The 12,630-nt window shown below is 37.3% G+C and overlaps 3 protein-coding genes across 4 annotated transcripts; all 3 read right to left on the bottom strand.

The window, feature by feature from the left end:
• Positions 1-7: 7 nt before the first annotated feature.
• Positions 8-3,362, bottom strand: LOC104751148 (protein HOTHEAD). The gene is made up of 6 exons (XM_010473038.3): positions 2,996-3,362; positions 2,164-2,545; positions 1,541-1,851; positions 1,075-1,460; positions 421-989; positions 8-339 (listed from the first exon to the last, which is right to left on the bottom strand). The coding sequence occupies exons 1-6, from the start codon at positions 3,066-3,068 to the stop codon at positions 285-287; spliced, it is 1,776 nt and encodes a 591-aa protein (XP_010471340.1). The 5' UTR covers positions 3,069-3,362; the 3' UTR covers positions 8-284.
• Positions 3,363-5,431: 2,069 nt separating this feature from the next.
• On the bottom strand, positions 5,432-10,775 carry LOC147925824 (protein ROOT HAIR DEFECTIVE 3 homolog 1-like). The gene is made up of 22 exons (XM_087490156.1): positions 10,300-10,775; positions 9,811-9,960; positions 9,668-9,734; positions 9,490-9,592; positions 9,334-9,404; positions 9,178-9,241; positions 8,998-9,063; positions 8,855-8,902; positions 8,703-8,765; positions 8,562-8,618; positions 8,297-8,455; positions 8,166-8,234; positions 7,986-8,077; positions 7,757-7,835; positions 7,316-7,606; positions 6,986-7,248; positions 6,796-6,892; positions 6,548-6,709; positions 6,362-6,466; positions 6,188-6,282; positions 6,006-6,102; positions 5,432-5,867 (listed from the first exon to the last, which is right to left on the bottom strand). The coding sequence occupies exons 1-22, from the start codon at positions 10,301-10,303 to the stop codon at positions 5,685-5,687; spliced, it is 2,385 nt and encodes a 794-aa protein (XP_087346282.1). The 5' UTR covers positions 10,304-10,775; the 3' UTR covers positions 5,432-5,684.
• Positions 10,542-12,169, bottom strand: LOC104753807 (disease resistance protein Roq1-like). Of its 2 annotated transcripts, none has more exons than XM_087490158.1 (2): positions 11,501-12,169; positions 10,542-11,410 (listed from the first exon to the last, which is right to left on the bottom strand). In XM_087490158.1, exons 1-2 carry the CDS (start codon positions 12,067-12,069, stop codon positions 10,738-10,740), a joined length of 1,242 nt encoding a protein of 413 aa, XP_087346284.1. In that variant the 5' UTR covers positions 12,070-12,169; the 3' UTR covers positions 10,542-10,737. The 2 variants fall into 2 exon arrangements, with proteins under 2 accessions (XP_087346284.1, XP_087346283.1); XM_087490157.1 differs by having other exon boundaries at positions 10,542-11,428; positions 11,501-12,139.
• Between the last annotated feature and the right edge of the window lie 461 nt (positions 12,170-12,630).

Raw genomic sequence — 12,630 nt, 5'->3', positions numbered from 1 at the left:
GTTAATCAGGCCAGGACGGAAAGGATAGTATTTCAAGCAGAAATCATGATCAACATTTCACGCAAGCCTTTAAAAAAAACAAAAGACATTTCACACAAGCAACAAGACCGATTGCAAAATAGGGTTACACACACAGTTCATTAGACAATATGATTCTATACTTCAATGAATCGAATATCAAAATAGCCAGAGGAAGAGACAGAGAGAGATATTCTCCAACACAAATTCCACAACAGAGTTATCTGGTACGAAGATTGTCTACGATAAAAAGCTGAATCCGCAAACTAAACACCAGCATTGTTTCCAAGTCTCTTCCGAAGTATCTTGACTCCCATGTATCTGCAAAGATTAACAAAATCCTCTGTTTATATATTGAATTATAAGGAAACCTCTGATTCATTATGTTGGTATTCGATTTACCTTCCCATCATCATAAGCGTAGCTTGAGGGTTGGTTCCTGGAGACTCGTCAAACGTGGAACCATCAACAACTCTGAGCCTGTCGACACCAAGAACTTTGCGGTTAGGGCTCACAACTTTACCCACAAGACATCCACCATGGTAATGCCAGATTGTGACAACTGTGTCTTTGCAGAACTGAGCCATTGATTCGGTATCATTTAGTTGCTTTGGCCTTAGATTGATGTTTGCCTTGACGCTTAAGCTAAGCATCTTGTGTACGTTTTCCTTCTCGCACTGTGTGTAGTTTAGGTAGCGCTTAGACGTCACTACTTTGGAAACCAGACGAATGGCTTCAACACAGCGTTGGAGATCCACCGGGTGTTTGAAGTAATTGAAGGTGACTGAAGGGTTGTCATCTACATTCGTGTTGACCAAGCTCAAATGCCCTCTAGAGAGTGGGTAAGCTAGTTTCTCCAAGATGAAACTTCCATTGAACGATTCTTGAAGTTGGTATTTGTTTCTTCTAGTGTAAGCTTGCGTTGCTTCTGGTTTCCTCTGCTTTGTAGGAATGGTAGAAAACAATTCATTCTGCATGAAAAATCAAAGCACCATTACATCAAACCACATTTTCCTAAAAAGACATTAAGAGCAAAATTAATTAGTCTATGGTTACCTTGCCCGACATAATCCCATAGTGAGTATGAATACTCTGAGAGGATTGCCCAAAGCCAGTGCTAGCTTCAATATACACACCCAACTTTGTAATTCCAACAGTCTGTATAAGAGACTGCTCTATAGGCGCCTTTGAAGGCACCAAGATCGTGTTCATGGGATTATCAGCCATTCCTTTACCTACATGCTCATTCTCTAGAACCACAGGAATCTTCAGCCTCTGAAGCTCCTTCTTAGGACCAATCCCACTTAACATGAGCATCTGTGGTGACCCCATGGCTCCACTAGATAAGATCACTTCACTTCCCTTTCTATTCGAAAGAAGAGCCTGGTGTTGATTACCATTTTCGTCTTTGAATATCACTCCTGTTACTCTAGGCCTTGTTCCTAAACCCAAAAACCAAACAAAGTTAAAAAAACCTTTTCAACCTTCTAACGATTTGGTAGACACAAAAATTTATCAGTACCGGAAGTGTCAAAGACGATTTTTTGCACAGTAGCATAGATCAAGACTCTAAGCTTCTGAGGGTTAGCGTAAGCGAGAAGCTCCGCAGAGGTATGACGTCGGCCAAATCTGTCGAAAATTGTACCGCCGATTTTGGTTCCGGAGACGTGATCGTAAGTGAAGCCATTGAAAGGTCTGACTCCGACCTCTAAAAGACTGTCTCTTAGAGCTTTCTGCCATAAAGTTAACTTGGGCTGATGAACGATCTCTCTCTCCACCCACGGATACGACTCCTTCACTAGCTTCGGATCCCATCCTGCTCGCTTCACAAACCTGAATGTGACAATAAGCCTTCATTAGATAAAAAAAACCTAGGAAAAAAGTAAGTAAAATATGAAATTATTGCAAATTTTACTTAAAGGGAGAATTTATTAGTTACAAATAATGTTAGTTTGATATGTGTGAAATATATTGAAAGACAAGGTCCTATCAATGGCCCCGTTATTATTAATAAGAAAACATAACATTCTCGATCGGTGCGTTTTCATAAATGTTACATATATCTATCATAAGGACACGAGGCATCGACTACACCAATAATGATTTTATTTATTTATTCTCGTATATTTATTATTTTAGACTTACGCATCATCGGCTCTGGAGTAAAAACCGGCGTTAATACAAGAACCACCGCCGAGAACTCTAGCGCGAGCGTTGTAAACGCCGTCAGTGGAAACAAACGCCTGTGACGCGGAGGTAGCTGACGTGTCAGCAAGTCCGATGTGGAAGTTCCTGAGGAAAGAAACGTTCGCGTTTGTAAACGGAACGCCACCTCTTTCCAAAACAAGAACGTTAAAATTCTGCGACAGCGTTGCGGCGAGAGGACAGCCTGCGGTTCCGCCGCCGATGACTATGTAGTCGTAAGACGAATCTTGACCGTTGGATGAGAAGGATGATGACGAAGACGATGAGAATGTGCTTGCTTTATCGATGAATGTGTATCTGTATGGATTAAACTTCTCTTTACCTACAAAATAATGTTATTATTTTTATTATTTCTGTCAGTTTATTTAAAATAATGATGAAGTAGTTGGTAGTAGAAGTAAATACACCATTAAATGTGTGTTAGCAGAACATAACCCAAGAAACAACACAACAGTTGCGCGTAAAAAAGACTGTACTGTTACTTTCCTGATCACTCCAGATTCGGTCATGATGTATCCAAGAAACAGAGTTCTTTTTTTAATTACATATCAAGAAACAGAAGGAGAAGCTTAAATGCTTAATACGAAAAAGTTCGAACATATAATGAGCGCAAGAACTACGCAGAATCGTCTACGACTAAGAGAGAGACGAAAAAAAAAAAAGAGTTTACAACAAAACCAACACTAAGAAGAAAAAATTAAGTTAAACTCTGTGATGAGCATCATGTTTAGTCAAGACTCAAGAGAGGAAGAGAGAAGTGAGGAGTGGTGACCTTTAGAAGCAGTGGAGGAGAGAGAAGCCGGGAGACAGAGAAGAAGAGCAAAGAGAAAGAGCTTGAGAGCCATTGGAGACTGCAGAAACCAAAACTTGAAGAGCTTTTTCTTTTATTTTTTAATTATTATTTGCTTCTGCATCAACTTCTTATGTGGCTTTTCATGAATGGTCTTGTTTTGTGTGTTTCCTTCTCCTATAAATAACACTAACGATCCAACAGAGCAACTATATTAATTACAACCACATGTGTCTCTATATGTTGTTACATATAATACATATATGTACCCATTTCTACGAATGTACGTATTATTACACATGGTATACATCGAGGTTTTTGGTTAGACAACAACACTCAGTAAAACATTATGCAGTAAAATAAATAAGTTGGTAATAAATAGATTGTGGTGGTCTACACTTGAACGTTAAATTTTGATTTCTGGGTGTGTCCCATTTTTGTCGAAAATAGTAAATGAAAAAGACGTGTGATCATCTTACTCAATTAATTGTTCCCTCATTTCCTCATAAATATAGTTACCGAACAAAAATTGTTTTTACTTGTAGATAGTAGTAACTTGATTTACCCATTGTTAACAAACTTAAACTAGACTTACAGTTACAGAACTGTTTGTTGGAAGTTGCAAGCAAGCCATTGAAATTAATGATAACTACTTCATTACAAAGTACAAATCACAATCAAATATTCAAATTACATTTTCGATAGTATTTATCAGAGAAAAAGACTTATAAAAAGGGTTGCTATCAGATTACCTAGGTGATAAACACGAATTTAATTAAAAGGCTTCTCCTTAGTACATCTAAACTCGTGTCCCACGACTCTGTTTTGATATTTGGGACCAGCTGTAAAAACAGTATGATTAGTAAATATAGTATACATACAGGTATAGTATCATATAAAAACAAATTAGAGATAGTAAAAAGTGATAGTTGTACAGCTTGTCGATCTGTGTCATTAATGGCGATATGAAAACGATTGAAGTAGGAAGTATGGTAGCCGTTGGATCAAAGACTTCATGGATTCAAACTTTATCAATTAATCATCTTCACCTAACCAAAATCAAAAACTAACAATATACACAGAGCCATGTTTTTGGCAAGTCATTTTAGTTATTAGCATATTAATTAATTATCTTATAGTAGTAGTTTATAACAAACTTATAATTATGACTGTTGGTTACTAACAAGAATCTTCACGGCCCATGTTTTTTTGGCAACTAATTAGAAATTTAGAATTGATCTTCACCTAACTAAAACAACATCATCGATTTTATTTGGTTGAGCAGCAGCATGAATGCGATCGATTATAGTTTTAACACCACATTTTGTCTATTCTTCAAGAATCCAACCAATAGGCAATAACACCAAATATCACACTAATAACATTATTCTTTTACCATTAGTAATTTTGATAAATATTTATTGTTTTATAATTAGGTGATTAGTTGATATAGTATCATTTTTAAAAAATGTTATAATTTTATGCTTCCATCTATTATGTATTCTTATAACAATTTGTGCATTAATTTAAATATCTTATAAAGTTAATAACTCATCAGATATTTTCATATCAATTAAATTAACATACACAACAAAAATTATGATATAATTATTTATTTGTTGCTAAATTAAAGATTTTGCTTATAATTTTACTAATAAAAAGTAAATTGTGTTTAGTGTTGTCAAAAATGTCACACCAAATTTAGTGTAATATACTATTAACAACATCAAACTGATGTCATTTTTATGTCCCACTGGAAAACTTTTAGTATTAAAAAATTACACTAAATTTGGTGTTTTGGTGTCGAATCGGATATGCTCTTAACAAGGCACATTGGATGTAGTTCATCAGGATTGCAAGTTTAGTACGAAATGGAAAAAAAGTCACATCGCATCTCGTAACGATGGTCTGGTCATATAAGATCACATGAGATTTTCTCTGACTTAACATATCAGTTTCACAACTAACAAAAATTTGTTTCATTTAATAAGCCACATAAAACATGATCATGATGTTGAATTAGTTAACGAATGCTTCTTATGAGGGAAACATTAATCTCTCATATAACATGCAAAAATACTTAATTAGGAAAAAGGTTAATATAGTCAATACCCCCATTCTAATAACCTCAATGGCTTTAGACAGTTTTTACAAAGTAGATTGTTTTTTTAAAAAAAAACTTCTAAAGATTTGTTGAGGTGTATAATTGAGAGAGTTATTGGGGGTGGATATGTATAGAAATGATGATAATAAATACACACACCAATCCATGAGTTGGATTCTGAACATATACAATATTTTAAGAAGATGGTTATTAAACTTACCCACTCAGCAGTTAATGTAAATATTAATATTTTGCTCACTTTTCATGGGATTGGCATCTTATCCCATGCTATACCACTTCCATGAAACGAGTTATTGTATGAAGAAGGTACACATATATTTATTGAGTTCGACAACTTTTTCTTTTTGGTTGTTTATGCAAGAGAAAAATATTCAATACCGATTCAAAAAATCATACCACGAAGCTTCTACACTGTTAAGTCACTTGGGTGCAAAGAGAAGTCTAAGACAGAGCAAAAGGTCCCTAAACGCAGCGTTCTGGACTCAAGTCAGGGGATGAGGGAAAAAAAAATGCCAAGTACCGGGAATCAAACCTTTTGGAGAGTATTTACTCCTCTTTTGAAGAGCTTTTGTGATCTGGTGGATTTCCTGATGAAGAGGTGTTGTTGCTCGAACGACGGTTTTCTGGATTAGCAGCTGCAGGAGGGGCTTCTCCTTGCGCGGCAAGATTCTTGATAAGATTCATAACCGTGGGAACAAACTTTGCTGATATTGATATGAGCCCTGGAAGCTGAGGAAACCATATGTCGTATTTTCATATTAGTATTTGTTATCTAGAATTCTTGAATCTTGAACTTTTTCTCACGTTCATGATTCTTGGAAAGTTACTTCTACTTTAATGGGATACGAAGGTTGGCAAAACACTTACTGCACCATTGCGGAATTCGCCAGGGATATCCAATTGCGTCCACAGTGCTTTAAGCAGAAGGAAGGCGACAAAGATGACACCGAGATAGAGAGGGTTTCTGTTACATCAAAAAGGAAAAGAGATTTCAGAATGTTACATATCATCATAGGATATGAAGCAATCATTTCTGGCTTTTGATGGACCTTAAAAGAGTCATAAATTCGTTGAATCCAAGGACGATCAATGCAAGAATTGCCCATGGAGGAGGTAACCAGTTATTTCCACGCCTGTTCGCCTCCTGAATTAGTAGTATGAACACTTTATATAAGTATTCATAAGGCAGACAAAGAGCTAAACTGTAAGTGAAGTAATCATGCCTGTGCAGATATGGCTTGGGTCACTGTATACTCTGTTTCTGTCTTGAACTGTCTCCATATAGATTTACATTGCACCGGTGTGATCAAAGTTCTTGATGATGGAACCTTTAAAAGTAATGGGATCATATCTGTTAAGAACAAGAATCAACTGAAGTTGGAAACACATGGAAGTAGAGTTATACACACCTCATCCCAGGTGCTTGAAGCCAGTGGATCAGATGTTGTGATGCTTTTTTTAGAAGTTTCATTATTTGTTGAATCCAACAGAGAAACAGTTAGGGTCTTTGCGATGTTATCCGGTTCATCCCCCAATCGAATTACAGCCATTACTGAGAGCAACTTCAAGGACTGAAAACGAGAAACCATACGAAGGTGTTTAGACCTTATATATCAAGCCTATAAAACAAAATGTAAAGAGGAATAACAAATCATACAGCAGATCGAGCTGATTTAGTAATGGCTCGAAGATCCTCATTTCCGGTCCAAACACGTGGCATTGAATCAGAATCTTGGCTGAAGATTGTAGCAAACCTGGAGAAAAATACAAAAACGAATTCAAAATTAAATGGTTGTCTGAAACTGGTTTTAAAAGATCACTGAGCACATAAAGGAGGCTTGCTATACCTTTCCTTCATACGCATCAAAACCCTTCCAGCTTCTTCTTTTGCCTTAGATTCAATGACACCTCTTGAATAATCCTGAAGGCTCTTCACCATTTTATCTCTCGTTTCTTCTTCCATGTCAAAACCAGCTAATGCACTACTAAGTCCAGAAACTGCAGATTCAGTTTCACGCTGATAAAGCTTCTTTACTGTTGTCCACGTTTCACTGTTGGCTCCTTCCAACAGAGCTTCAACCGGTTCTGATAATGCTTCATGAACTTTTGACTGCAATTTAGAGGCTAAATCAGTAACAAAGCTCAATTTCCCAAGCTTTCTTTATTCTTTCTGTTACCTCATATAGACTGGTAAGTTCAGATAACTTGGAAGTCCGCACAGAGGAAATGTGAGCCTCAATGTCACGGACTAGCTTGTCCCGTACTTTCTCTGTGTCCCAATTGGCTTGTTCAATGATGGCACCTGCACACTCTTCATCGAATTGGGCCATGCAAGCCTTGAACCAATCTTGGGAAGCTGAAGAAAACCCTTCACCAATGCTTAAAGCCTTATCAAAAGAAGCCTTAAACTTTTCAAGCATTCCCCATCTTATATGTCCCAAGACATCTTGAAACGCTGGATTCACTAGCTGTTAAGTGATATAAAAGTAAGGAAAGCACAGAATCGAACTCCAGTGATAGAAACAAGTAAAATTCTATCAGCATTCATTTATCTTAATTGACACAACTGCATGTAGCTTTAACAGCATGCTCAACAGATCTCAGATTGTAGTTATTACTTGGAGAAGCTTTTCTTCAAGCTGATGTCTCTTCGAAGATCTGACACCTTCATCGAAGAATGTAGCCTCCCCATCATATCTATTAAAAATAGAAGACTGTGAAGATCAAACCCAAAAGGAAGATTTCGGAAACAACGGTAAATCTTATTTGAAATTACTGATCTTGACATTCATATTGAATTCAACCACAGTGTGTTCTTGTGTAGCTTGATTATATAAATGTACTTACTCTGACAAGCAAGAACCGAGAATGGTAGTAAGCCTCTTTCCAAAGTTAGAAACTGGACCAGCTTGCACCTCCGCATCCAGTTGGCGCCAGTCCTGTAGATGAAGTAAAAAGGTTAGTTAGTGATTATGGAACTTCCACAGACATTTCAATGAAAGTCTTAAGATTTTGCAGAAGCATTACGTCGTTTGAAATGAAATGCGCAAACTTCTCATTTGCAATTTCTTCACACCGCACGGTAGCCACCATTACCTGCAAACAGAATGAGCTTAGAGGGAGTTTAAAGAATAATTAAAGCTAGCACTATCAGCTACCTTGTGGGCTGGAAGGTCAAGATCCTTATTCTCTTTGATGACTCTCCAGATTTGATCGGCACTAAATGCAAACCCTGAGGCTGGAATTACTCCTCTTCTGTCTCCAGCAAGACCACCCGGTGCAATAGAATGCATGAACCGTTGTCGCAAACTAGCAATCTAAGTTCCAAAAAAAAGATTAAATCTAACTACAGATAGATTCAATTTGAAACACACAACATAAGTCTCAGCCATCTGTAATAAGCTTGGCCTCTCACATACACACCTGCTCTTTAAACTGTTCTTCCTTCTCCTCATAACTGGAAAGAGCAACAACTTCAACCTAGCCATCAAAGAGAGAAACAGCATGACATTTATGAAAGTTGGCAACCACTGATCTAATAATTCTAGTTCTAGCATAACATACATTGAAGAAGTCACTTAGAGGAGTGTCCTTGTGTGCTTCAGGCTTTGGAACAGAATCCCATATCTGCCACAAAGAAGAACAATCGACCGTTGATCATCTGCCTTTCTTTGAATATCAATTTGGAAATTAGATGAAAGTCACTTCTCTTTTACCTTCTGAATATCTTCTCTTAAGACAGGCTCTAAATTCTCTAACGGCGTCTGCAGCCACAATCATATCAGCAAAACAATGTACCAGTTAGGAGTACATATTTGCAATGTAAGAAGGATGATGAAGAAAAGAGAAGAGAGTCTACCCGGGTTTTATCTCGTATTACAAACAGCATTGTTGTTTTACGTGGACTAAATAATCGCATCATAACCTGTCAAACACAACTCCAAAGATTCAAACCCAAGGGTAAGAAAATAAATTTGATACATATAAAAAAAAAAGCTTTGTTCGCAGCTTGTTCACGGCTGAGCATCAAAAAATATACCTGAAAGACAGTTTTCAAGAGAGGTTTGTTCGCAGCTTGTTCACGGCCAATATCGTGACACCACCTAAAAGTATAAGCATTGATCATTTGTAACGAAACACTATCCTTTCAAGAAAGCCAAAAGCGGAAATTCTGATGTTTCAACTACAAACTTACATGTTGATCAAGACGATATCCGAGATAGCAAGAGCGAAAAGAGCACTCTGTTTCTCGAATGCCGTATCATCCTGCTTGGCCAGAAGAGAACACCAATTATAGAAAGAAAGACATTCACTGCCGCACACTAAACCAAAACAATGAGAGAAAAATTACCTCTCCTCGCTCTCTTCCATCAGTGCCCTCCAAATCCATTACAAGGGTGCAAGGCTCTATACCGGCACATCTTGCGAGCCAGATACCTTTTGTGGTCTGAGACCTATAGACGAGTTCTTAATCAGTCGAAAATCTTTAACACGGAAGTCAAAAGCAACACTATCAGATGAAATCATACCTTCCCTTAAATGCATCCATCTCCAAAAAGTTTGTTCCAAACAAATGATTCAATAATGTACTCTTCCCTGCCAAAACACAAAAGAATGGCATTACAAAGTTGTGAGTATGAAAAAAGTCCCTCTCCTCTAAAAGAATGCATACCGCTGCTTTGAGGACCCATAATGGAGACAACAGCATAAGAGAGGCCACAGTCTCCAAGTTTCACCTCTTTAATGAAATGATCTATGCCAGAGACATTGTATGTACCATCTCCGTCAATAAGCTGTACAGAACCACATCCCTCGCTCTTATCTGCATCCAATATAAACAATCAGTGTCCTCCTAATTGAGATATTTAGTCAACAACCGAATCAAACAAGTTTGCAATGAAACGAGAGAAACGACTCGGTCTTTAGTATTGTATTAGAATATCCCACATATTCTAATATATTGCTTATGCATGCAGAGGCATTACTTTCTGAAACAAATAACAACGACATTCTTTCTTAAGAAAGCAGAGGAAAAATGGACTCATATATTTCAAATCACATGGATCTACGCTGCTAGCAAAACGAGAAAGAACCAACCAACAATCAGGAATCAATCAAAAAAGCATAAATCTGATAAAAAGGAAATTGCAGACAAAAGTACCCATTCTTTGTCTTTCTCAGACACAAAATTCTCAAAGTGACAGTGTGAGAAAAAGAAGATCAGAGCTTTCACGCTTTTGGGATCTCCCTCTTCAAAAGCTTCCCTTTCTTTCTTTTCCCATGTTAGTCATTTTAGGTTCGAACTTTGAAATATTATACTTTATTCTTTTTCCTTGGAAAAGCAAAATCAAGAAATGAAAGTTAGGAACTTTAGATCTCCACTACAAACATCAAAACCCAAACTTGAAAAAGAATTTGTATATTATTTAATCCAATCAAAGAATAATATTCTTCTATACACCAGCAACCCACTCCAAAAATAGAAAAAGCATTCCTATTTCTAAGCCACAATCACATCATACTAAGTTTAGTCATTCTTTAACTTAATGTATATGAAAAAGGGATCTTGCTTTATAAACTGATTCTAAACACTTTCCCCCTAACCATATCTACCACGTAGACAACCTAACCATTCCATTGCAACATTAGCTGCCCTATGCAAAGCCAACTCAAACGCAGCAGAAACGTCTCTCTCTTTGAAAGCTAATTGTCTGAAGAGTCCACGAACTTTCTGGAATCTCAGAAGCTCTACTTCATAAACAAGCTTTATGCCAGAAGAGATAAGCAGCTGCTTGTCTTGTGTAGTGATGATAACTATGCTCCCCGGACCAAAACAGTTAAAATCCTCTGCAAGAGCATCCAACTGTTCAAGCTTATTGACATCGTCAGCAACAAGCAGAACTTTTTGGTTCTTGAGCCTTAATTTACTCAAGCATTCTCCTTGAATCCTTATCATAAAGTCTTCATGAAGATGCGACATGTGGCGATCCTGAGAAATCTTTTTCACACTTTCCAGGAAATAATGGCTTTCAAAGTGTTGACAGATGTTCTGATAAACGAATTTAGCTAAAGCCGATCTACCATTGCCTCCTCTTGCCCAAATCCCAATCACTCTCACAGTTTTCTTAGAGTTCAAATCCAATAACCGGTGAAGAGCTTTCATGTGTGCATCAATCCCCACAAGGTCACTCCCATTGCTTCTTGTTGTATCAATCATCAACCTTTTTGATATTTTGTCAGTAATTTCATCGACCATCTTCGAGTCATCTTCCCTAAACGAGATCAGGAGACTGATTCAAATCAAACCTAACAATTAAAAATTCAATCTTTTTATATCATCAATCAAAGTTACAAACTTTTACCATTTCCATGAACAATCGCCGGAGATACTCGCCAAATTGGTCAACGCTTGCCTCCATGAAAGCACTTTCTCATGATCTTCTCTAGCCTCATGCTTCTTAAACTGTTCATCGACTAGTCCGATCTGCCTCCTCACATGGCACGGATCCACGCCGTAGAAGATGGGCATCACGGTGATGGAACCCTGTTTCTCGAACTCCATGATCTTGACGAGCTCTTCGAGACACCAAGGAGACGCAGCGTAGTTGACGGAGACCACAACGACGGCGGACCTCGACTCCTGGATGGCGCGTACCAGCTCCGGCGAAATCCTCCGGCCACGCTCCAACTCCTTGTCGTCTTTGAAAGTTCGAATGTTCCTTCGGATCAGTTCATTGTAGAGGAAACTGATCAAGTTGCGGCGAGTGTCGAGTCCTCTGAAGCTAAGAAAAACATCGAACTTGTGGAAGGTAGAAGTATCAGACATTTGATGATTGAATTCTCTATGAGAGTATAAAGAGAAATAAGGCAACTGGGTAATTTTATAGCAGCGGAGGTGAAGAAGGAGATGGTGAGGTGTCGCCATGGCCATGGACACATGGTGGAATGAGTTTGAGTTTGTCACAGAGGACTACTTCTTCCGGAAAATTTCTTCGCATTTTCATTTTCTTCTTATTATTATATTTTCATACTCCTTTTTTTGTTTTTTTCCTACTTGTTTTATTATAATAAGATTTTTTTTTTTTGGTAAGATTATAATAAGAATATAATAAAAATTTATATTAAGACAAACAAAAAAAAATAATAATTAATAGTTACATGCTCTCCTTTGGTTTACTCTATTGTACTTGTTTGTAAAAGAATTTAGAATTGTCAATTTGTCAATGGGAAAAATATCATTAAAATCACGAATTTTCAAAATGTGGTCATTTTAATCATGAACTTTAGGTAAGGCTATTAAAAACATGAACTTTCGTTGACTTACCATTTTAATCACCATATATTTGTTGACCACGACGAAAAAAACATGCCGTTAAATCCCTAAACGGAGCAATTAGTCGGCGTTAAAATATCGTTTATCTTCCCCGTTAGTGTCAAAACGACACCGTTTGAACACGAGAGAACATAACAAAAAATCCCCAAATCGATCCCA

This window comes from Camelina sativa, chromosome 16, assembly GCF_030686135.1.
Source record: "Camelina sativa cultivar CO46 ecotype springtype chromosome 16, ASM3068613v1".
Lineage (NCBI taxonomy): Eukaryota > Viridiplantae > Streptophyta > Magnoliopsida > Brassicales > Brassicaceae > Camelina > Camelina sativa.
This window is presented reverse-complemented; position numbering and strand designations above follow the sequence as displayed.